At 44.1% G+C, this 24,046-nt stretch overlaps 1 protein-coding gene across 2 annotated transcripts in view; it reads right to left on the bottom strand.

The window, feature by feature from the left end:
- AP4M1 (adaptor related protein complex 4 subunit mu 1) overlaps positions 1-24,046 on the bottom strand; it is a 61,179-nt gene that overhangs the window by 10,529 nt on the left and 26,604 nt on the right. For both annotated transcript variants that reach the window (XM_089663225.1, XM_089663226.1), the window contains exons 8-14: positions 20,356-20,418; positions 20,180-20,246; positions 14,422-14,475; positions 13,284-13,390; positions 5,373-5,464; positions 403-450; positions 248-298 (exon numbers count right to left, since the gene is read on the bottom strand). In XM_089663225.1, coding sequence (XP_089519351.1) covers positions 248-298; positions 403-450; positions 5,373-5,464; positions 13,284-13,390; positions 14,422-14,475; positions 20,180-20,246; positions 20,356-20,418 — 482 coding nt within the window. The remainder of the gene's footprint in view (positions 1-247; positions 299-402; positions 451-5,372; positions 5,465-13,283; positions 13,391-14,421; positions 14,476-20,179; positions 20,247-20,355; positions 20,419-24,046) is intronic.

Genomic DNA, 24,046 nt, shown 5'->3' with positions numbered 1-24,046 from the left:
AAAACGGATGTAAAAAAACTAATAAACAATGAAAAATGTGGAACAAAATGATACTAGTGTATACCCAGCTTTACTCCCGTACCTTTCACATTCACAACATTCTGTTTATTGCCATAGTACGGGTACACTTCATGTTCCCCAGGGGGCACTCTGACCTCCAAACCTGCTTTTTGCTTCCTTTCTAGTCTGTGAAATTCCAGCAGCCGCCCCAGGACATATGTACTATGCGTGCTTGGTGGACACTTACCTGCTGGCTCCTTTCGGCACCGGTACTTGCACACGTATGTTTATTGCCTGGCTGGAAATACAATTAAAGGAAGCCTAGTGAGTACAGGATGAAGAATTCCCTGTCTATGATCACAGTTGTCTTGTAAATCTGATCCTCTTATTTCTCACACTCACCTCTTGGGGCTCAGATCACAACGCAGCTTCAAAAAAATCCGCAGCCGGCTGCAAGAGAATAGATGTCGTTATTCACTAATGCATTCTGCTCATCTGAAGTATCCTTCAGCATGATGTCTTTATATTCTCCCATCACATTCATTCACATAAAGATCGGTTACTTGTGAAAAGGTCTTTATAGTTACAGCAATGGGAGTTTGGTTTCAACTCCTTTATATCATATATTTGACTGTGGTAGGGATATAAGAGGGTAAGCTCCCTTTGCCCTAATTGACACTGAATGCTGCTTTGAAATCGCACTTCACTTAAATGGCAGGTCAGTGCGTTTTCATTTGCGGTTTGCCTGATATCTGTACGACTTCATGGTCAGATGTCAACGCAAACCGCAAATGAAATCACCACAAATAGTGCAGGAATTGGTGCCGCACCGCAAAGACAGAGTTGTACCAATATGAACGGTTCCATAGGCACAAATAGGATGCAACTTGTCATGCGATTTTTAAACTATCAAAACGTATGACAAATCGCATTGGTGTGAATGGGGGCTTAGGACAAAGACTGGTATGGACTGATGCACATACTGGTGATATAAAAATTCATAAAAATACCTGAAATGTCTTAGGGCCCATTCACACTTGTTCACAATTGCAGGTGTTCCATGGTAACACATCTGCAATTTAGTGCTGCGCTGTTCATTGTGACTGACACCACGGCTCAACAAATCTCAGGCGCCAGGTCGCCATGGTGACTAGAAATTGCAACCTGGTGCCTGGGTTCACACACTGCCTCCTACTGACTTCAATGCAAAATCATATCCCATTGACTACAATGCAAAATAGCCGCCCGTGGACTTCCGTGCCAAATAGCCTCCCGTGATCTTCACTGCCAAATAGCCTCCCGTGATCTTCAGTGCCAAATAGCCTAACGTGATCTTCAGTGCCAAATAGCCTAACGTGATCTTCAGTGCCAAATAGCCTCCCGTGGACTTCAGTGCCAAATCGCCTCCCGTGATCTTCAGTGCCAAGTAGCCTCCCGTGATCTTCAGTGCCACGTAGCCTCCCGTGGACTTCAGTGCCAAGTAGCCTCCCGTGGACTTCAGTGCCAAGTAGCCTCCCGTGATCTTCAGTGCCAAGTAGCCTCCCGTGATCTTCAGTGCCAAGTAGCCTCCCGTGGACTTCAGTGCCAAGTAGCCTCCCGTGGACTTCATTGCAAAAACTCCTGTCAGTAGCAATCCTATGTGAACACTTCACATGCCACTCTATCCAATCACTTGCGAGTCTGGAATGCACTGCCATGCACTCACACAGGACCATTTTCGTAATGGCACTGAAAACACAATGCCTGTGGATTGCATCTGTGTGAACCACCTCAATAGGAACACAAAATATCTAGCCTGCCATGCGAAGCTGTGCGTTCGAAAACGCATCCAGAATCGCACATGTGTGAACCAGGGCGGCCCCATTCACATCTGGGTGTTTTTGGGAATCGCTGTGATGACAAAATGCAGGTTCAGGTTCCATTATTTTCAATGAAATGTGCGAATTGGTTGTGATTGTCGCATAACAAATCACATCACGTGAAGCTTGTCGCCCAAAAGTTGCCTTGCTGCTGACACGGACAAAAAAAAACTGGCTCCTAACTTTTTTAGCTGGCTCCTAGATTCAGAGCCCTGATTAGCACCCCAACGCATTGTGCAGTAGAGCCCAAAGCACCGCAGCACACAATGATGCACATACTATGGAGGAGATTTACTAAAACTGGAGCACTCATAGTCTGTTGCAGCTGGGCCTGGTAACCAATCAGATTCTAAATTCAGCTTATTCACTTAAGCTTTGACAATAAAACCTGGAAGCTGATTGGTTTCTAGGCAGTTTTTAGTAAATAACCCCCACGGCGTTGTGGCGCATTATATTTTTAAAAAAGGATCGTATGTTTTTCCTTCTGTTGCGGTGCATTGGCAGCCCATTCATAATGAATGAGCTGCCTCAATGCAACTCATGTTAACCTCTTCACGCCGACTGAACACAAATGTGTGGCCTCCCGGCATCTGGGCCTAGACACCGAGTGGCCGCACATTTCCGTTCTATTAAAAAAGAACATATGTGCCGAGAGCGCGCACCCTGCATGCTCCCAGCACACATGTGCGGTACTCACGGAAAGGTCCCGATCTCCTCTTTCGATCGGGACCCTTCTCGATCATGTGACGGCGTGTCACGGCAGTCACATGACCCTAAAACCCGCCCCGCCTCCCTGCTTCTGAAACCCTCAAAGGGCCGGGAGGCGCCGGTGTGAAGGGGTTAATATGTGCCTTAACGCACATTAATGCACCGCAATACATCATTTAAGTGTGAATTGCCCTAAGTGAAATGATCTGATGACCTGGGCCGTAAAGCGAAGCTCCACCCAAAAGGGGAAGTTCCGCTTTAAGGACTGCTCCCCATTAAGGATTGTCAGCTTTAGGAGGCAGTGGGGGGGAGCGGGTAACCGCTCCCACTTCCGGTCCGATTGCCTAGGCCAGTGGTGGGCAACCTTTTTTTTCAACTGAGCCAAATCTCGCCAAAACCACGATTGCAATTTATTTTGAGAGCCACATTTTTAAAACTGAAAATACATAGGATGGTACACTGTTTTTAGTTTCAATAAGTTTTTATAGTAATTCATCCCCCATATAGTAATTCATCCCCCATAGTAATTCATCCCCCATATAGAAATTCATCCCCCATAGTAATTCATCCCCCCTATAGTAATTCATCCCCCCTATAGTAATTCATCCCCCATAGTAATACATCACCCATATAGTAATTCATCCCCCATAGTAATTCATCCCCCATATAGTAATTCATCCCCCCTATAGTAATTCATCCCCCATATAGTAATTCATCCCCCATATAGTAATTCATCCCCCATAGTAATACATCCCCCATATAGTAATTCATCCCCCATAGTAATACATCCCCCATATAGTAATTCATCCCCCATAGTAATACATCCCCCATATAGTAATTCATCCCCCATAGTAATTCATCCCCCATATAGTAATTCATCCCCCCTATAGTAATTCATCCCCCCTATAGTAATTCATCCCCCCTATAGTAATTCATCCCCCATATTAATTCATTCCTCATATAGTAGTAGTAAGTAAGTAGCAAGTAGTAAGCCAAGTCCCCCCTGTGTCAATTCACTTACCTTTGCTCCGCGCGTTCCTCTCGCCGTGTTCCCGCGCTGTTCCGGTTTTCAGGGCGGACTGTGAGAGGAGCCTAGCTCCTCTCACGTTCGTGACGCTGCCCCGCCTACACACATCCTGACAGCCAATCACTGGCTATCAGGATGTGAGTGGCAGCGAGACTGGCCAATCATTGCATTTGAGCGCGCTGCCCTGGCTGTTTTTTTTTTTGGATCACGCTGCAGAGTCCCTGCCGCCCGAGAGGAGGGAGGGGAGCGGGCGCCCGGCACACAAGAGCCGCATTAAAGCGTGTAAAGAGCCGCGGCTTGCCGACCACTGGGCTAGGCGATCAGAAGCGGAAGGTGTCCTCCCTCCCTGTAGTCTTTTGGGACATATGACAGGTCCCAGAAGACTACAGGACCATTCATGAAGTGCAGCGCTGCTCGCACATGCGCAGTGGGTACCCGGCTGTAAAGCCGCAAGCTATCACAGCCGGGTGCCCACACTGAAGATGCCGGCCTCCTGGAATACAGGACGGCTGGTGAAACGGGCTGCGGGGGACACACCACGGGACCGAGGGACAGGTAAGTGGCTGTTTTTTTTTCTACAGTTTTTGTAGCTGCTGACTTTTATTTTTTGACAGGTGAGGGGAACTCCGCTTTAAGGAAACCTAAAATGAAAGAAAGATGGGAGCTGACTTGCTTTTAAAAAGTATGGGCTCTAGGGAAATTGGTGTTACCTGCAGCCGCTGACCTAGATCAAGTATGCAAGGTGGTACCCCAGTCTTTACTGGCAGCATGCTTCTTCCTGGTCAGTGACACGCAGTGTGCGTTTAGATCCGTGCATCCACTCCTGCGGGCATGTCACATTTTGACATGTGGCTGTGTCTATTCAGCTGCTGCATCTGTGTTCATTCAGCCGCTGCATCCACTTCTGAAGGCTGCCTGTATGCAGCTCCAAGGCGGATGCAGACACAGAAAACAGCAACTCAGCACGCAGGACGGGAGGCAATGTCCCGAATAGACGCAGCACGCTGGGCATCTCCTCCTTCCAGCACAAGGCACAGGTATCACCAAACATAAAACATCCAGTGCAGTAAACAGAAGACAGTGCCGGGGATGCTATATTCCATGCAGGATGTAGTCTGTGGAAGTTTCTTAGAGTGAGAATGTGTTCATTGTAGAAGCAGAAAGATAAATCCATCTACAAACAATACTGAAATAGTGATTACAAATGGTAACAAAATTAATGTGTTACATGGTAAAGCATCTGCGATTTAGTGCTGCACTGCACCAGGGCCCAACAAATCCCAAGTCACCATAGAAACTGCATCCTAGCGTCTGGGTCCACACACTACCTCCTGTTGACTTCAATGCAAAAATCACTTCCCATTGATTTCAATGCAAACTTTTTTGCTGACACTTTCAGAAAATCGTCTGGTTTCTTTTTACATTACAAAATGCCCCGTGTAGCAATACATACAGCAAGTCTTCCCAGTCTGTTGACATCACATATTGAGATAAGGGCTTTGTTTCAATATTGAGCGAAGGACTTGTCCAATTAACCTACCAGCATGTCCAAGGACATGCTGGGAGGTTAACTGGATCCTGTCTAAATTGTCCCTAGTATGTGTATGTATGAATGTAAGTTAGGGACCTTAGATTGTACACCCCTTGAGGGTTAGGGACCTTAGATTGTACGCCCCTTGAGGGTTAGGGACTGATGTGAATGTACAATAGATATGTAAAGCGCTGCGTAAATTGACGGGGCTATACAAGTACCTGAAATTAATAAATTTGCTCCTTACCTGCTCCCGGGGTCTCTCTCCACACTGGGGAAGAGGTGGAAAGGGAGGGAGGCGCTGAGACTGTCTGAGATTTGATACTGCATCACCGTCAGCTGAAGAAAAGAAATGTGAAAAAGTCATAGAAAAACCATGAAACTGAAGACTCCAACCATAGACTGTGCAAGAATAAAGTGCAAAGTAAAGGCTACCTATAAAAATGCTACAAACCACTGCTCCCCCCTCCACCTACCTGTGCTGTATACTGCTGCCAAAAGAGAGCTGTGTAAATCGCGCATGTTATCCACTCCCGTCTGCTCATGTGATGCAAAAGCATCGCCACCCTGTTATGGTGCGTGTGACAATGGGGCACCCAATGACATGGGGGTGTGGGGTGAACGAAGCTTCTGAATGACACAGATACCAGCACCATACAGTAGGAGGAGGGGGGAAGCAGTAACATATATGTACATACAGTGTGTATGTGTATATATGGCAGCGGCACAGTGGCTTAGTGGTTAGCACGTCTGCCTTGCAGTAAATGGGTCATGGGTTCGATTCCCGACCATGGCGCCTCCTGCATGGAGTTTGCATGTTCTCCCTGTGCTTGCATGGGTTTCCTCTGGGTGCTCCGGTTTCCTCCCACACTCCAAAGACATGCTGATAGGTTAATTGGATCCTGTCTAAATTGTCCCTAATATGTGTATGTATGAATGTGAGTTAGGGACCTTAGATTGTACGCCCCTTGAGGGTCAGGAACTGATGTGAATGTACAATATATATGTAAAGTGCTGTGTAAATTGATGGCGCTATATAAATACCTGAAATAAATAAATAAACAAATATATATGTGTGTGTATACAGTTGTGTTCAAAATAATAGCAGTGTGGTGAATAAAGCTGAAAATCCTTCTAATAGCTTTTATTTCCATCCACACAAATGCATTGGGAACACGACACATTCTATTCCAAATCAGAACATGAAGAAAAATATATCAAATTTGTATTGTTCCTCTAAAAAAAATTGAAGAAAAGTGAATATTAGACGGTTCAAAAAAATCGCAGTGTTTGTATTCTTCTTTACAAACTCAAACATTCACTATATAAACTGAAAAATGTTTGAAGATTTTGCTTTCCTTTGGATGACTTCATGAATATTTGGTTGTAGTCGCACTGTTTCTGAGAACTGCTGTACATCTGTGTTGCATGGAGTCCCCCAACTTCTGGCCCCTGTGATCAGGTATTCCAGCCCAGGATGATTGGACGACATTCCACAGTTCTCCTCTATTTCTTGGTTTTGCCTCAGAAACTGCATTTTTGATGTCACCCCATGTCACCCCTATTGGATTAAGATCCGGGGATTGAGCTGGCCACTCCATAACGTCAATCTTGTTGGTCTGGAACCAAGATGTTGCACGTTTACTGGTGTGTTTGGGGTCGTTGTCTTGTTGGAACACCCATTTCAAGGGCATTTCCTCTTCAGCATAAGGCAGCATGACCTCTTCAAGTATTCTGATGTATTCAAACTGATCCATGATCCCTGGTATGCGATAAATAGGTCCAACACCGTAGTATGAGAAACATCCCCATATCATGATGCTTGCACCGCCATGCTTCACTGTCTTCACAGTGTACTGTGGCTTGAATTCAGTGTTTGGGGGTCGTCTGACAAACTGTCTCTGCCCACTAGACCCAAAAAGAACAATCTTACTTTCATCAGTCCACAAAATGTTGCGCCATTTCTCTTTAGGCCAGTCAATGTGCAAATTGTAACCTCTTCAGCACACGTCTTTTTCCCAACAGTGGGACTTTGCGGGGGCTTCTTGCAGATAGCTTGGCTTCACATAGGCGTCTTCTAATTGTAACAGTACTCACAGGGAACTTTACACCTTTTTTCATCTTCCTGGAGCTGATTGTTGGCTGAGTCCGCGCCATTTTGGTTATTCTTCTATCCATTCGAATGGTAGTTTTTCCCTTTCTTCCATGTCTTTCAGGGTTTGGTTGCCATTTTAAAGCATTTGCGATCATTTTAGCTGAGCAGCCGATCATTTTCTGCACTTCTTTATATGTTTTCCCCTCTCCAATCAACTTTTTAATCAAGGTACGCTGTTCTTCTGAACAATGTCTGGAACGACCCATTTTCCTCAGAATTTCAGAGAGAAATGCACTGTAACCAGCATGTCCAACATTTGCTGCCTTCCTTCCTTAAATAAGGGCAATATTTGTCACCTGTTTATCAAAGAATGAATGACCACACTAATAGAACTCCACACTGCTATTATTTTGAACACGCCCCTTTCAATGAGTGATTCAATGACACAGAATCAGCAGCATGCATGTCATGACTGTTGGATCTGTTGGATTTCTATTACTCTACTACACCTGATAGGAAATTATTTGCCATGTAGAAATATCATTTCCACCAAAAACAGTGATTGATCCGGTTAGTGATGTCTGACTGCTATTATTTTGAACACAACTGTATATGTACATACTGTGTGTGTGTATACAGTATATATATACAGTGGGGATCAAAAGTTTGGGCACCCCAGCTAAAAATTTGTATTAATGTGCATAAAGAAGCCAAGGAAAGATGGAAAAATCTCCAAAAGGCATCAGATCACAGATTAGACATTCTTATAATATGTCAACAAAAGTTAGATTTTATTTCCATCATTTACACTTTCAAAATAACAGAAAACAAAAAAATGGCGTCTGCAAAAGTTTGGGCACCCTGCAGAGTTAATATCTTGTACTGCCCCCTTTGCCAAGTATCACAGCTTGTAAACGCTTTTTGTAGCCAGCCAAGAGTCTTTCAGTTCTTGTTTGAGGTATCTTTGCCCATTCTTCCTTACAAAAGTCTTCCAGTTCTTTGAGATTTCTGGGCTGTCTGTCACGCACTGCTCTTTTAAGGTCTATCCATAGATTTTCAATTATGTTGAGGTCAGGAGATTGTGAAGGCCATGGCAAAACCTTCAGTTTACGCCTCTTGATGTAATCCCCCGTGGATTTCGAGGTGTGTTTAGGATCAGTATCCATTTGTAGAAGCCATCCTCTCTTTAACTTCAGCTTTTTCACAGATGGCATCAAGTTACCATCCAAAATTTGCTGACATTTTATTGAATCCATTTTTCCTTCTACTCGTGAGATGTTCCCTGTGCCACTGGCTACAACACAACCCCAAAGCATGATTGATCCAACCCCATGCCTAACAGTTGGACAGAGGTTCTTTTCATTAAATTCTGTGCCTCTTCTTCTCCAAACGTACCTTTGCTCATTCCGGCCAAAAAGATCAATTTTATCCTCATTGGTCCACAGAACTTGTTTCCAAAATGCATCAGGTTTGTCTATATGTTCATTTGCAAAGTTCAAACGATGATTTTTGTGGTGAGGACGTAGAAGAGGTTTTCTTCTGATGACTCTTCCATGAAGACCATATTTGTACAAGTATCTCTTTATAGTGGAATAGTGTACCACAACTCCAGTGTCTGCCAGATCTTTCTGGAGGGATCGTGCAGTCAAACGTGGGTTTTGAATTGTTTTTCTCACAATCCTGCAAGCTGTTCTGTCTGATATTTTTCTTGGTCTTCCAGATCTTGCTTTAACTTCCACTGTTCCTGATGACTGCCATTTCTTAATTACATTCCGAACAGAGGATATTGACATCTGAAAACACTTTGCTATCTTCTTATAGCCTTCTCCAGCTTTGTGAGCGTCAACTATTTTCAGTTTCAGTTTTCTAGACAACTGCTTAGAAGAACCCATGGTGCTGATTGTTGGGGCAAGGTCAGATGAGTCTGGGCATTTAAAACCTTTGAGATTGACATAACCTGGTCTTCCCAGACGATGATTGAGAACAATCCATGACACTGGCAGGTCTCAGCTTTGCAAAGGGGGCAGTGCATGCTATAAATTCTGCAGGGTGCCCAAACTTTTGCAGACGCCATTTTTTTGTTTTCTGTTATTTTGAAAGTGTAAATGATGGAAATAAAATCTAACTTTTGTTGACATATTATAAGAATGTCTAATCTGTAATTTGATGCCTTTTGGAGATTTTTCCATCTTTCCTTGGCTTCTTTATGCACATTAATACAAATTTTTAGCTGGGGTGCCCAAACTTTCGATCCCCACTGTATGTGTGTGTGTTTATATATATATATACACACACACACACACACACAGACTGTAGATGTAGCCCCTACTTCCACTTTAAAGTGGTAGTAAAGTCCACTGTTTAGTTTTTACCTACAGGAAAGCTTATAATAAATCTTCCCTGTAGGTAAACTAATATCTCCTAAACGTGCGCCGTTTAGGAGATGTTCTAGTGAGCAGTAGCCAATGACATCACCGGCGCATGTGCTCTGAAAAAACGGCATACCCGCACCGTTCTTTCAGAGCTGTGTGCTGTGGATGAGACTTCCACGCATACATTCAAGTGCCTGCAGCCCATGAACCTATAAAGAAGACTAGGTGACGATAGAAGCCTCTGCAGTGGTGTCAGTGTGCCGTTGGAGGGCTTTGTTTCAAGGTAAGTCTTTTACAATGCAGTGCATACTAGCACATTATGATATTGCCTTGCAGGGGAAAACTTTTTTTTTTTACTACTGCTTTAAGGCTGGATTGCACTGCTCCGTGGGAATAAGGCTGGCCATACATTATACAATTATCTGCAGATTTTCTGCCCAATTTCCTTTAGATTTACCTTCAACTATGTAGTGCAAGGGCCTGCCTAATTGGATACAACTGAAAGTGTTGTTTAGGTTTGTCCTCCTATTATATGGTTTTTGGTAAATCTAAACCAAAAATCTGCAGATAATTGTATAATGTATGGCCAGCCTTAAGGTGAAGAAAAAAATGCTGCGCCACATCAAAAAAAAAAAAAAATTGCACAATACCTATGAATCAAAAAATGTGAAAAATAAAAAACGAAATACGAAAACCAAGAATCGCCCAAACCAAAACAAAGCATAATAATTTTGAATCGACCAAAATAGTCATTATAAACTCAAGTCCAATCAAAATCGTGTTCTTCTGTAAACCCTCCTGTGGATAACGGATGTGCAGCTGTCACAAATTCCAGTGAGAGAACATCCTCCACCATATATCTGCTCACCTCACGCAGTGTGGCCTCACACTGTACAATGTTACCGTCTAACTGCACTTCTGGTCCCAATTGTACTCAGAAGATCAGCTTGTTAAATGAAGTCTCCAAAGTGGGCTTCCTCCTTATAAACGTCTTGGTGTCATAGGAGCGTAAAGATGACGTCATGACGTTTCCATTTATCGGGACAGCGGTTGTAATATTTGTGAAAACGCTCCAGGAACGGCATTTTAGTAGGCAATTGCATTTACAGAGAAGGGCCCGTGCTTTGCCTTGCAATACATTCCGTATGGTGACGGTTTTCCGAGCTCATACAGGACTCTGCTGTTCGGATGATACTGCCATCCTGTGCGTAATCGAAATATTGCTGGATGTTCATCATAGGTGGTGCAGAACGTGAGTGCATTTGCTATGTTTTATTGCTTAGTAAAAGTTTAAAAGGATAAAGCACTATATTGAGATCTTTTTCATGAGGAATACGGATGACACCAAGACGTTTATAAGGAGGAAGCATACTTTGGAGACCTCATTTAACAAGCTGATTTTCTGAGTCCAGATACTGGGAGGCGGCGATGTTCCTGAGTGATCGGGGAAATAATATTGCCATGATTGGCTCCACTCCAGCGCTTTTCACATTTAATAATAAGGCCCCATGAACACGGGACACTTCTGAACGATGGAAACTGACTGCTAGAAAACGTAGGTTAAAAAACGTCTGTTTAGCCTGGTTTACATAACACGTTTATGCACGTTTGTATTTAGAAGCGTTTTTTAAAGATAAGCACAGGAGAACCTCCCAAATGCCCAGAATGCCCTGAAAAGTGGTAAATTATTAACTATTTCAGACTGTTTAAGAGAAATACAGAGAGTAGAAGCAGAGACAGCAGTATGTGTTGAGATTAGCTTAGGTGTGAGTTGCTCATTAACATTTCTTTTGTTTCCAAGGGTAGGAAAGGTGTCTGGTGGGGGGAGTCATTAAGGTCACCTGGCAGGGGGTCTTCATAAGGAATTTGAGGTGTGAATGGTCATTAACATATTTTTTGTTTCCAAAGGTGGGAGAGGTCTGAGGTGTGAATTGGTCATTACAATGTGTGACAAGCTTGGTAGGAACATCCTGTGTTCAGTGTTTTGTCCATCTGAGTACCTTGAAAACGCTTTGCATACATTTTTCATGATGAAAAAAGGCTCTGGACAGCATCAGGAACTGGAAGAGTTAAAAAAAATTTAAAACGCAAATGCTTATAAAACGCATTTAGCCACGTTTACAAGCGCTTTGCGTTTGAAACGCTGATAAAATCGACTGCTGAACGCAAGTTTTGTGCGTTCAAAAAAATTACTGTAAACTCAAATGCCTGTAAACGACGATGTGTACATGGACACATAGGAAAACATTAGGGAGAGTTCAGGGGCTGCTGAAAAAAAACGCAGAAAAGCTCCTAAACGTGAGATTATCAGCTGCAGTGTACATGAGCCCTAAAGTTGCAGCATGTAAAATGAACACTAGAAATAGAGGGTTTTGGAGTGGCGGCTCTCTATGTACAATGGTTAATAAAGGGTTAACAGAAGAGGTGGGAGTGTTTAAAGCTGGCATCAGCGAGCCGTCTAGGCACAAACTCAGATGAAGGCAAAAGGACGAGACGTCATGGCGCAACTATATGCCAAAGAGGAAGTGACGCCGACCCCCGTAGCGCGGTGGGATGCGGCTTCCATTTCATTACATGTCTGGATTATGTGAAAGACCAGCGAGAATATGTTGTCAGTTCTGAGAGTGTTATTTTAAGGGGCAGATTTTAATAAAGCTATTGAACGGCATTACGTCATGAGGATTCTTTTGTCTTCTTAGAGGTTTAGAGGAATTGGAGATCATCTGAATGGAGATTGCAAACCAGGGATGGACCCAGCCAATCATTTTAATGAGAGGCAAATATTGGGGGTGAGTGAGGTGACGAGAGGGGAGTGTGGCTCACTTTGACGCGCGGCGGTGGTTTCAGCTACTGAAGTGAACTCTCGTGGTTTAAAATTGAACCATTCGACCGAACATGTACCAGTCATGGAGTATTTCATTGCACCTTTCTGTCACTGGGAGGTGGAGGTGTAGAGCGACACTGTTTTTATGGAAGTAGTGCGCTGCTTGAGTAATGGTTTCAATTTGCTCTATTTGTTGTATTAAATATTTTATATACTTGTATACATGAAACTTTACTTGCAAACCAAACTGAATTTGTGAAGTCAGATCTCACCCATGCAAAAGGGAGGAAAGGGATATAACACACAGGGTACCAACATCCCTAAAGATTACAAAGGGGGTGAAGTCCTCTTTTTTGACGGGACTTTAACGGCACAATTCTCTTATATAATAAACTTAAGCAGTTCAAAAAAGATTTTTTTAAAAAGATACGTAGTTTTATTTTTACAGTCTTAGAGAACAAACATTGAGCTACAATACAGATTACGGCGGCGTCATCACAGATGGTATTACGAATCTAGAAATGGGTCATGCATAAATCGCACTTGGCGCGTTTCAAGACCAACATCAATCTCTTCCTCAGAAGTGCTCAAGAAGGCATGACGCATGATCCCATGTGAGGTGAAAACCGCCAGAAAATTAAGAACTAATTTAACATGAACACAGCCAAGGACTTCTCATATATCTCAGGCAAGAATGATGGAACAAGAAATAAGAAAAAACTGAAGACCAGCAGAGGATGAATGCCGCCAAAAGGCCTCCTGAAGGGGCCCTGCCCAAATGCATGGGTCGAACGAAAAAAATAAAGTGTGTACTAGGCTTAAGTCTCTGTTCCATTCAGTAACAAAGAAGGTATTGGTAGGACTCACCTCTCCCTGAGGAGGAAGGACTTTCAGGATCCGACTGACCTCAAACTCATCCAGCTTTACAGATTCGTGAAACTGACAGCTGTCCACCCGCACTGCCAAACCGTATCCTGTCGGAGAGGAATTAGAGCATTAAAATGGTAACAAATGGCTGAAGGCCTAAAGTGACTGGTAAAAGGAAAAAAAAAATGATACACACACACACAGTTGTGCTGAAAAGTTTGCATACCCTGGCAGAAATTGTGAAATGTTGGCATTGATATTGAAAATATGACTGATCATGCCAAAAAATGCTCTTTTATTGAAGGATGATGATCATATGAAGCCATTTATTATCAAATAGTTGTTTGGCTCCATTTTAAATCATAATGATAACAGAAATCACCCAAATGGCCCGGATCAGAAGTCTCCGCCCCCCCTGGATCAGAAGTCTCCGCCCCCGGAATGTTTGGTCTTGGTACAGACACACAAGGTGACACACAAGGGTAAAATGCCAATTAGATGTTAATGTCCCACATCTGTGGCTTTTTAAATTGTAATTAGTGTCAGTGTATAAATAGTCAATGAGTTTGTTAGCTCTTACATGGAAGCACTGACTTGGCTAAATACTGAGCCATGGGGATCAGAAAAGAACTGTCAAAAGTCCTGCATAACAAGGTACTGGAACTTTATAAAGATGGAAAAGGACATAAAAAGATGTCCAAAGCCTTGAATATGCCAATCAGTACTGTTCAAACACCTATTAAGAAGTGGAAAGTTCGGGGATCTCTTGATACCAAGCCAAGGTCAGGTAGACCAAGAAAGATTGCAGCCACAACTGACAGAAGAATTGTCCGGGATTCAAAGGCAACCTCAAAAGAAAAACAGGCTGCTCTGGAAAAATATGGTGTGGTTGTTTTTAAGGAGTGCAATATGGTGATACTTGAACAAAAATGAGTTGTTTGGTCGAGGTGCCAGAAAGAAGCTTTGGCATTGGCACATGTCCCTATTTAAATTGAAGAAAAAGAGACGGGAAAAAAATGAAATGCATAAAAAACGCACTGGAACACGTCAAAAATGAACATGCAAAAATGCATCCGGAACACATCTGGACTGCGTTTCTATAGTGTGAACTGGCCCTAAGGACATGGAACAAACTAACCTCTCAATTCTGAACTTCCAACGCAAAATTCTTCACTCACACCAATCCGTAACTCTGAAAAACAAATGTATGTTTAAACATATACTGTACTGTAAGTATATCAACAGCAGGAAAACCTGACAGGAGTTCTAATCCAAAAGTTGAATAAAAGTTTTGGATATACTTTAAAGTGGTCACCCTCACAAAGAGTTCGATTTTTCTGGATAACATACTGTACACAATACGCTGAATCTGAAGTGCCTTAAAGTGTACGTTCACTTTTTCACAAAAAAAAAAAAGAAAAGGTGAACCAACACCTTACACCCTGTCCACTCCCCAGTCCCTGCTGCACTTACCTCTGTGGGTGATTAGCTGTCACTGCCTATGCAGCTGGTGGTTCAGGGATTTGAACGCCCCCCTCTTCTTCCCTGACTTCCCTTAGGCTTCCTGGGACTGATCAGAGCGGTCCCGTTCCAGCATGTGACCAACCAGAATCACTCTGATCAGTCCCAGAAGTACCAGGAAAATAAGGGGAGAAGAGCGGAGCTTTCAGATCCCTGGACTGCTGCAGCGGCTGTATGGGCAGTGACAGCTAATCGCCCACAGAGGTAAGTGCAGCAGGGACTGGTGAGTGGGGAGGGTGTATTATTATTATACAGTATTTATAAAGCGCCAATAGTTCGCTCAGCGCTGTACATTACAAAGGGGGACAGAACATGTGACAGAACAATACCAATACAATGCAAAACATGAGGGGATCGAGGGCCCTGCTCTTTGGAGCTTACAATCTAGGAGGGAGGGGATAGGGGCACAGGAGGAGATAGCTGTGGGGGATGGAGTGGTAGGAAGAGTGGAGGAGGTCGGCAAGTTAGCAGGGGGTGGGGTAGGCTTCCCTGAAGAGATGGGTTTTCAGTGTACGCCTAAAGGAGAGGAGAGTAGGTGATAATCTCATGGGTTGGGGCAGGGAGTTCCAGAGGATGGGTGACACCCTGGAGAAGAAGGTGTTAGTTCACTTTTTCATGTTTGTGAGAGGGTGAACTTACACTTTAAAGCACTTCAGATTCAGCCTTGTTTGTATCGTGTACATTTATTTATTTCAGGTACTTATATAGTGCCAACAATTTACGCAGCACTTTACATATATATTGTACATTCACATCAGTCCCTAACCCTCAAGGGGTGTACAATCTAAGGTCCCTAACTTACATTCATACAGACACATACTAAGGACAATTTAGACAGGAGCCAATTCACCTCCCAGCATGTCTTTGGAGTGTGGGAGGAAACCGGAGTACAAGGCAGAAACCCACGGAGGCACAGGGAGAACACGCAAACTCCAGGCAGGTGGTACCATGGTTCGGATTGAAACCAACGACCCTAATGCTGCCAGGCGGAAGTACTAACCATTCAGCCACTGTGCTGCCCACGTGTACATTATTTTATCCAGAAAAAGCTAAGGGGTGACAGTGTTCATTTTGTTAACGAAAATAATTTCATCATAATTTTTGTCAACAGCATTTTTTCAGTGATGAAAATTAAAACAAAAATCAATTAGAATTTTCGTCAACGAGCAAAAATGAAACGAAAACGTGGGGGAGGGATGTTTCTTGTAACAAAACTTGGTTTTACTTATTATTAGACATATAATGGATAAATTTGTGTCTGCGTAGTTTGTGCAAAACGTTACTCTTTCCCCGCCAAGTCTGTACATCCTATGGACCTGACAGTGGGGGGAGGGGCAAACTGCAAGCAAGGGTGCAATCAGTTGGGTGTGTGCGCTGCCACAGCCACTCAAATTTAGTCATGAATTTAGGCCAAAATGTATTCTGCTACATGTCTTTAGTAAAAAAAAAAATCCCAATAAGTGTATATTGATTGCTTTGTGTGAAAGTTATAGCGTCTACAAACTATGGTATCGATAATGGGATTTACACAGCTTTTACTTTCTGACTGCCCAACACATTTCTTGAGGTGCTAAAATACCAGGACAGTACACCCCTAAATGACCCCTTTTTGGAAAGTAGACACCCTAAGCTATCTGCTGAGAGGCATATTGAGTCCATGGAAGATTTATTTTTTTCCACAAGTTTTTGGAAAATGACAAAAACATTTTTTTTTTTTTGTTACACAAAATATTGCTCACACAAGCCATGGGTATATGTGGAATTACACCCCAAAATACATTCTGCTACTTCTGCTGAGTATGGGATACCACATGTGTGAGACTTTGAGAGCCTAGCCACATACAGGAGCCTGAAATCCACTGACCACTTTGAAAGCCTGAAAGTGCGCAACTTCCTCATTTCACTTCACTACCTATCACAGTTTCGGAGGCCCTGAAATGCCAGGATAGCACCAAACACACCCCCCCCCCCATGACTCTTTTTTTGGAAAGTAGGCACCCCAAGGAATTTAAAAAGAGGCATGGTGAGTATTTTGCACATCTCATTTTTTCTCACAAGGTTTTGAAATATGAAAAAATATGTTGTTTTCTTTCTTCATTTTCCAAAAACTTGTGGCAACAAACGAGATCTGCAAAATACTCACCATTCTTCTTACCAAATTCCTTGGGGTGTCTACTTTCCAAAAAGGGGTCATTTGGGGGGTTTGGTGCTATCCTGGCATTTCAGGGCCTCCGAAACTGTGATAGGTAGTCAGGAAGTGTAATGAGGAAATAAAGCTCTTTAAAAGCCTGAAGGTGCTTATTGGATTTTGGGGTCCTGCACTTGGCTAGACTGCCAAAACGTCTCTCACATGTGGTACCCCCATACTTGGGAGAAGTAGCAGAATGTATTTTGGGGAGTAATTCCACATATAACCATGGCATGTGTGAGCAATAAATCATTTAAGTGATAATTTTGTGTAAAAAATTTTTTTTTGTCATTATCCAAAAACTTGTGGTAAAAAAATAAATTCTTCTATTGACTCAATATGCCTCTCAGCAAATAGTTTGGGGTGTCTACTTTCCAAAAAGGGGTCGTTTTGGGGGGTGGGGGCATTTTATGCCCAGCATTAGAAGTTTATGCCACACATCACTCACTCTTCTAACCACCTGAAGACCAAGCCGTTTCTGACACTTTTTGTTCACATGATAAAAATCTGTGTTTTTTGCTAGAAAATTACTTTGAACCCCCAAACATTATATATTTTTTAAAGCAGACACCCTAGTGAATAAAATGGTGGGTGCTGCAATTTTTTACCTCACATAGTACTTGAGCAGCGATTTTTCAAACTTTACGTTCGGAAACCGTAATGGGTTTCCATGTGAATGGTCTGGCCAGGTTTGACTTTGGGTTGGTGGTGATAAATTGTTGTGCATATAAATTGCTTTGATCCACAATCACTGCATGCAGATCTTTCATGAAAAAAATGCTCCAAAAAAATCAAGGGGGGAAGTTAAATTTGCTGTTTCCACCTGAATTCCGAGTTAGGCAGTGAATGGGAGAAGTACGGGTGCTGCAGAATTTGTGGGCTGACAACTGGGATTTGCAAGCACGTCCGGAAGGATACTAGGGGCTCTACGGGCCTGTGTGCGAATTCTTGGTGGCAGCGGGACAATGCTTGTGCTCACCACTGCACCAGATTGTACTGCACTTATTGGACTCGCCACGTCACCAAGTGATACTGCAGTGCTTGTATGTGAAAGACGCTGATGCTCGCCAGTTCACCAAAAGGTAGCGCGGCACTAGTACTGGCACTCTGCTGCATATGAGAGTCATCATGCGATTTTAACATCTCAGCAACCTGGGAATGGGGTCTGGTACACCTGATCTTAGCAGGGACCTTTTCTACCATTGTCTGAGCTATCTGTCATGGTGCCACTGCTGTCAGGTTCGTATTCTGAGGTTGATTGTGTCAGTGAGTCTTCCCATTCGCTCTCACTTGACATGCTCAGAATCCTGTAGGCCTCTTCACTAGAGTACCTTTCCATTGACATTTTGGCCACTAAATTTATAGGTACCTAGTGCAACTCACAGGGAAAAAAAAAAACATCTGGCTGTCAGGGACTGCTTGAACCGCTACAAAAAAATGTACCGACAAGTGCTAACAGAGATCTGGATTGATTCTGCAAACGCTGCGGTTTTGTGTGTAATGTACCAAGTGACAGTGACCTACTGAAACTACACTTGCTGGAGGAGAAGGGGGGGGTAAGTGCAGGGGCTAACCGCAGGTGCCGCGGCTGATCCCGCTAACGCTGCGTTTTTGGGGACACTATACTAATGTGAACGCTGGTATAGTGCTGATCTGATCAAAGATATCGATCCATTCAGACACTATACTAGCAATGGAGGTTTATTGTGTATGTGAGCGTGTTCCTGGCAATCAAGTGGTTAATTGTAATCACTGGTGTACTGATGGGAAATTTGACGCTATCTGGGAGGGGCGCTAACGCAATCTGAAGTCGCCAGCAAATAATCTGTACACTGGTGAGAGGGCAGTGAAGGGGTTAACTGTGGGGGGTGATCAAGGGGTTAAATGTGTCCGAAAGTGTTCTAACTGTAAAAAAGTGTGCTGCTTGTGCTCACTGTGTCTTGATAATTCGGAATGTGGAATGTGCCCGGGAAGAGAAGATTGCATCATTTACTGTACCTGTGTAAGTGTAAACACAGGCACAGGAAGATCACTGATAGGGCAGGGATCGATCATGTGATATAGGCCGGCCATCACTGGCCTAAATTGAATGATTGATCCCTAGAGGAACAAATCACGGTACCCGCAGGTTGACGGGGGTGCGCCCCCGCCCCCCCATTGGCCTGTGAAAACCAAAGGAGCGCGGATCACACATATATATATATATATATATACACACACATACGATTTTGCGCACCCATGTCGCAGTATTTCTGCCATAGGGTGGTCGGAAGGTGGTTAAACATGTGAAAAAAATCGGCTCTGGCATCAAAAGGGTTAATACCATAAATAATACCATGTTATTAGATTTTCACTCCAGGAGTATATTATGAGTTTGAAAATTCTGGAGTATTCTATGAGTTTGGAAATGCTAAAATAATGCATTACAATTTAATTAAACCCATTAAATTTTAATCGGCTAAAATACGACTAAAACTAAACCGAAAATTTGACGTCAAAATGAACACTAGTAAACTTACACATTAACCCCTTGGCGCCGGTGCCTCCCAGCCCTTTAAGGTTTCAGAAACCGGGAGGCAGGGTGGGGTTTTAGGGTTATGCGACCACCGTGATTCGCTGTCACAGCGGTCACATGATCGGGAAAGGTCCCGATCGAAAGAGGAGATTGGGACCTTTCCGTGAGTTCTGGATATGTGTGCAGGGAGTGCGCAGGATGCGTGCTCTCAGCACATACGTGTTTCTTAATTGCACGCAAATGTATGGCCGCTTGGCTTCAAAGCCCAGACACCGGGAGGCCGCACATTTGCGTGCAGCCGGCGCCAAGAGGTTAAAGCAAATCTATACCTTATCCAAGCAAGGCAAAGCAATCTCCTTGCTGTAATCCCCCTTCCCCAGCTGCACAAATGTACCTCTGTTTTCCCCAGTACTAGAGCAGCATGTGATTCACTCCATGTGACAGCGTTGGGCCAATCAACAAGCACCGATACTGTCACAAGGGAATAGTCCAATACCCTGTGTAAGCTTTGAATTTAGCGACTCAGTGCAGTTTTCTCTTCTCCAAAAAGCTGACGTTGAGTGGCAGAGCCGGGGGATGTAGGAGAGGTGAGCAGGCTGCCGGGGAGGGGAGAACAAAGCGTACTTGTTAGCCTGCCCTCCATTCAGGAGGCAAAGGGTAAAGTCTACTAACCTGGGCAGTTTGGATAGAAACTTTTCAGTCGCAGTTCACCCTGAACGTCGGCCTTCAACAGAGTACCCTGTAAAAGAAAGGGTTATATCAGACTAATCAGCATGCCTTTCATGCTAAAGAATGTGATTCTTCTATAAGAAGGATGGGGTGTAGGAAGCGGTGTAGAGAATACTCACATTTATGCCAATGGCCACCGTCATGCGCTCTATGACATCCAGGAAGATCTCATTCTGCTCACTCTGGTATGGAGGATAAAAGAGGGCTTTAGTTAAATTGAACCCTACAGGGTTATTAGGTGGAATAAAAATGTGGCAGGAAATGAGGAACATTTTCAGGATGTCATACGGGGAAAATGACAACTGATAGGGTCCCCATAAGGCACAAAAGGAACTGAAAAGGCCACCTCTAATAATACATGCTTTATATAAGAATAAATTATGAACAGTACATGCATCCAACGTATAAACAGGTATTAGCAGCAAAAAGACCAACAAGAGTCTTGGTGGAATTGTGCTCATATACCTGGGTATACATAGTTATTAATAGAGATCATGTATTTCCAGATCAATATTGCAGCAAAGTCCAATTACAGGGGCCCCTAAGGATGATGCAGCATCTGTTTTTGTGTTGGAGACCTGAAGACAAGAACTACATTGATGAGGAGACCCTTCAGCCATTACCCAACCAGCCTGGAACGCAGTCCTAGTTATCTGGCAATAATCATCTCTTTTGATCTGGTATTAGTAGCACGGGCAGAACATGAGGTTGAGACTTTCTCTATCTCCAATTCCTCCTTCCAGGATCTATTTCCAACAACCCCCAAGTCAGGAAGTGACATACATAATTTTTCATTACAGTGTGATACTAGTAGCTGACAGTAAAGGGCAGCGGATCCCTACAGGGTTATTAACTGGCATAAAAATGTGGCAGGAAATGAGGAACATTTTCAGGATGTCATACACTTAGCACTCCAACACCTACAGCTGTGTGGAAAGAATGCCAAACTGTTGAGGGATCGGATATAACAGCAAGACACAACATAGAAGGATAAAGTAGCTCCAAACTAACTAAAAACTCTTTGAGCCCTCCAAGCACACTGTACATCATGATTGGGACTCCGATTGGGAGCCAGTGCAGAGTCCAAGTATCAGCCGTATCCATGTCATGACTTACGAGGGTCGAGACCTTTCATCCTGCCCCATGTGACAGTGCTGGGTGCCTGAGTGACTAATCGACTAACACTGGCATTACTACTACCCGGGAAGACTGGGACTACAAGGAATGGGATGTCACTTCTTGGGGGACCGTAGCAGCTGAAAAGTGAAAGTAAAGCAAAGTAAGCTACTGTGAAGGAGGCATTAAAGTGAACCTGTTCTGTATTCCTGCGTGGGCAAAACGCATGTTCACTTTAACCTTAGCCTCTCCACCAAACTTAGCTCTTAAAGTGTTACTAAACCCCAGACCCTGCATTCACTATATCTGCTCTCCCCGGACCCTGCATTCACTATATCTGCTCTCCCCAGACCCTGCATTCACTATATCCGCTCTCCCCGGACCCTGCATTCACTATATCCGCTCTCCCCGGACCCTGCATTCACTATATCCACTCTCCCCGGACCCTGCATTCACTATATCCGGTCTCCCCGGACCCTGCATTCACTATATCCGGTCTCCCCGGACCCCGCCTTCACTATATCCGGTCTCCCCGGACCCTGCATTCACTATATCCGCTCTCCCCGGACCCAGCATTCACTATATCCGGTCTCCCCAGACCCTGCATTCACTATATCCGCTCTCCCCAGACCCTGCATTCACTATATCCGGTCTCCCCAGACCCTGCATTCACTATATCCGGTCTCCCCGGACCCTGCAATTCACTATATCCGGTCTCCCCGGACCCTGCATTCACTATATCCGGTCTCCCCGGACCCTGCATTCACTATATCTGGTCTCCCCAGACCCTGCATTCACTATATCCGCTCTCCCCGGACCCTGCATTCACTATATCCGGTCTCCCCAGACCCTGCATTCACTATATCCGGTCTCCCCAGACCCTGCAATTCACTATATCCGGTCTCCCCGGACCCTGCAATTCACTATATCCAGTCTCCCCGGACCCTGCATTCACTATATCCGGTCTCCCCGGACCCTGCACTCACTATATACGGTCTCCCCGGACCCTGCATTCACTATATCTGGTCTCCCCGGACCCTGCATTCACTATATCCGGTCTACCCAGACTAGGCACTCACTATATCCGGTCTCCCCGGACCCTGCATTCACTATATCTGGTCTCCCCGGACCCTGCATTCACTATATCCGGTCTCCCCAGACCCTGCATTCACTATATCCGGTCTCCCCAGACCCTGCATTCACTATATCCGGTCTCCCCGGACCCCGCATTCACTATATTTGGTCTACCCGGACCCTGCATTCACTATATCCGGTCTCCCCAGACCCTGCATTCACTATATCCGGTCTCCCCGGACCCCGCATTCACTATATTTGGTCTACCCGGACCCTGCATTCACTATATCTGGCCTTCCTGGACCCTGCATTCACTATATCTGGCCTTCCTGGACCCTGCATTCACTATATTTGGTCTCCCCAGACCCTGCATTCACTATATCTGGCCTTCCTGGACCCTGCATTCACTATATCTGGCCTTCCTGGACCCTGCATTCACTATATATGAGGTCTGATGAAAAGGCTGTTTGCCTTGTAACGCGTCACCGCCCCTTCCTACGGCTCTACGCTACATCTTGACGTCACTTCCGCTCGGCGGCCATCTTGGCTACGCTCCAAGCTGGCTCTGCTACGTGACCTAACCCATGCTGGTGTGAGATGCCAGGAACACCTGTCCAGAGCACGGTTCTTTCTCTGCACCGCGACTCCCGGGACACTCATCTGCCCTCCTCGCTCCTCCATTGGGACCCGCTAAGGAGCGCCAGCCACTCCGGGAGCCTTGGCTCCTGGTGACCCAGCCATTCGCTCCAGATGTCCAGCCCAGATGACGTCCTTTAATATTTACCTGATGCCTGATATACACCCACATCTTGTGAGTTTTTAAATCTTGTGTGCAATAAACTGTTACCTTTTTACTACACTTAGTCTGGCGCACCTCTCTCTCCTCTATTTTCTCCACACAGAGTTCCGGTTTACTCTAGAGAGTGCAGCCTCACGCCGGTGTTCACTTTGCAGCTATATATATATATATTTTTTACTAACCCCCCTCCTGCCCAGAACTACCTGAGTTATAGGACTCCTCCACCCTTTGAACTATTTAAGCTGCAACACCCTTCCTGAACAACCATATACTCTATATACTCCTATATATTTTTTTACCCCCCTCCCCTCTCCTCCCCCCTAGTCTCGCGGAGAAGTCCCCATGTTCTCCTATAACCGAACTACTTACACATCCTTAACCACTTCCAGTCCGGACACTTTCACCCCCTTCCTGTCCAGGGCAATTTTCAGCTTTCAGCGCTATCACACTTTGAATGACAATTGCGCGGTTATGCAACACTGTACCCATATTAATTTTTTTACCATTTTTTTGAGACAGATAAAGCTTTATTTTGGTGGTATTTATTCACTGCTGGGATTTTTTTTTTTTTTTGCTATGTAAATGAAAAAGTCAAAAAATTTTGAAAAAAAGTGTTTTTCTTATAACATTTTGCAAATAAATAATCTTTCATCATAAATCTTGGCCAACATGTATTCCGTTATATTTTTAGTAAAAAAAAAATAAGCCAAATTAGTTTATAACCAGAAATTATCATTTTTAAACATTTATTTACATTTTTATCTTTTTATATTATTATTTATGGGTTTTTGTTTTTTTTTACATACTGTCACCCTAGCAGT

This window comes from Staurois parvus, unplaced genomic scaffold, assembly GCF_062004578.1.
Source record: "Staurois parvus isolate SC_StPar_1 unplaced genomic scaffold, SC_StPar_1.0 ptg001642l, whole genome shotgun sequence".
NCBI lineage: Eukaryota > Metazoa > Chordata > Amphibia > Anura > Ranidae > Staurois > Staurois parvus.
This window is presented reverse-complemented; position numbering and strand designations above follow the sequence as displayed.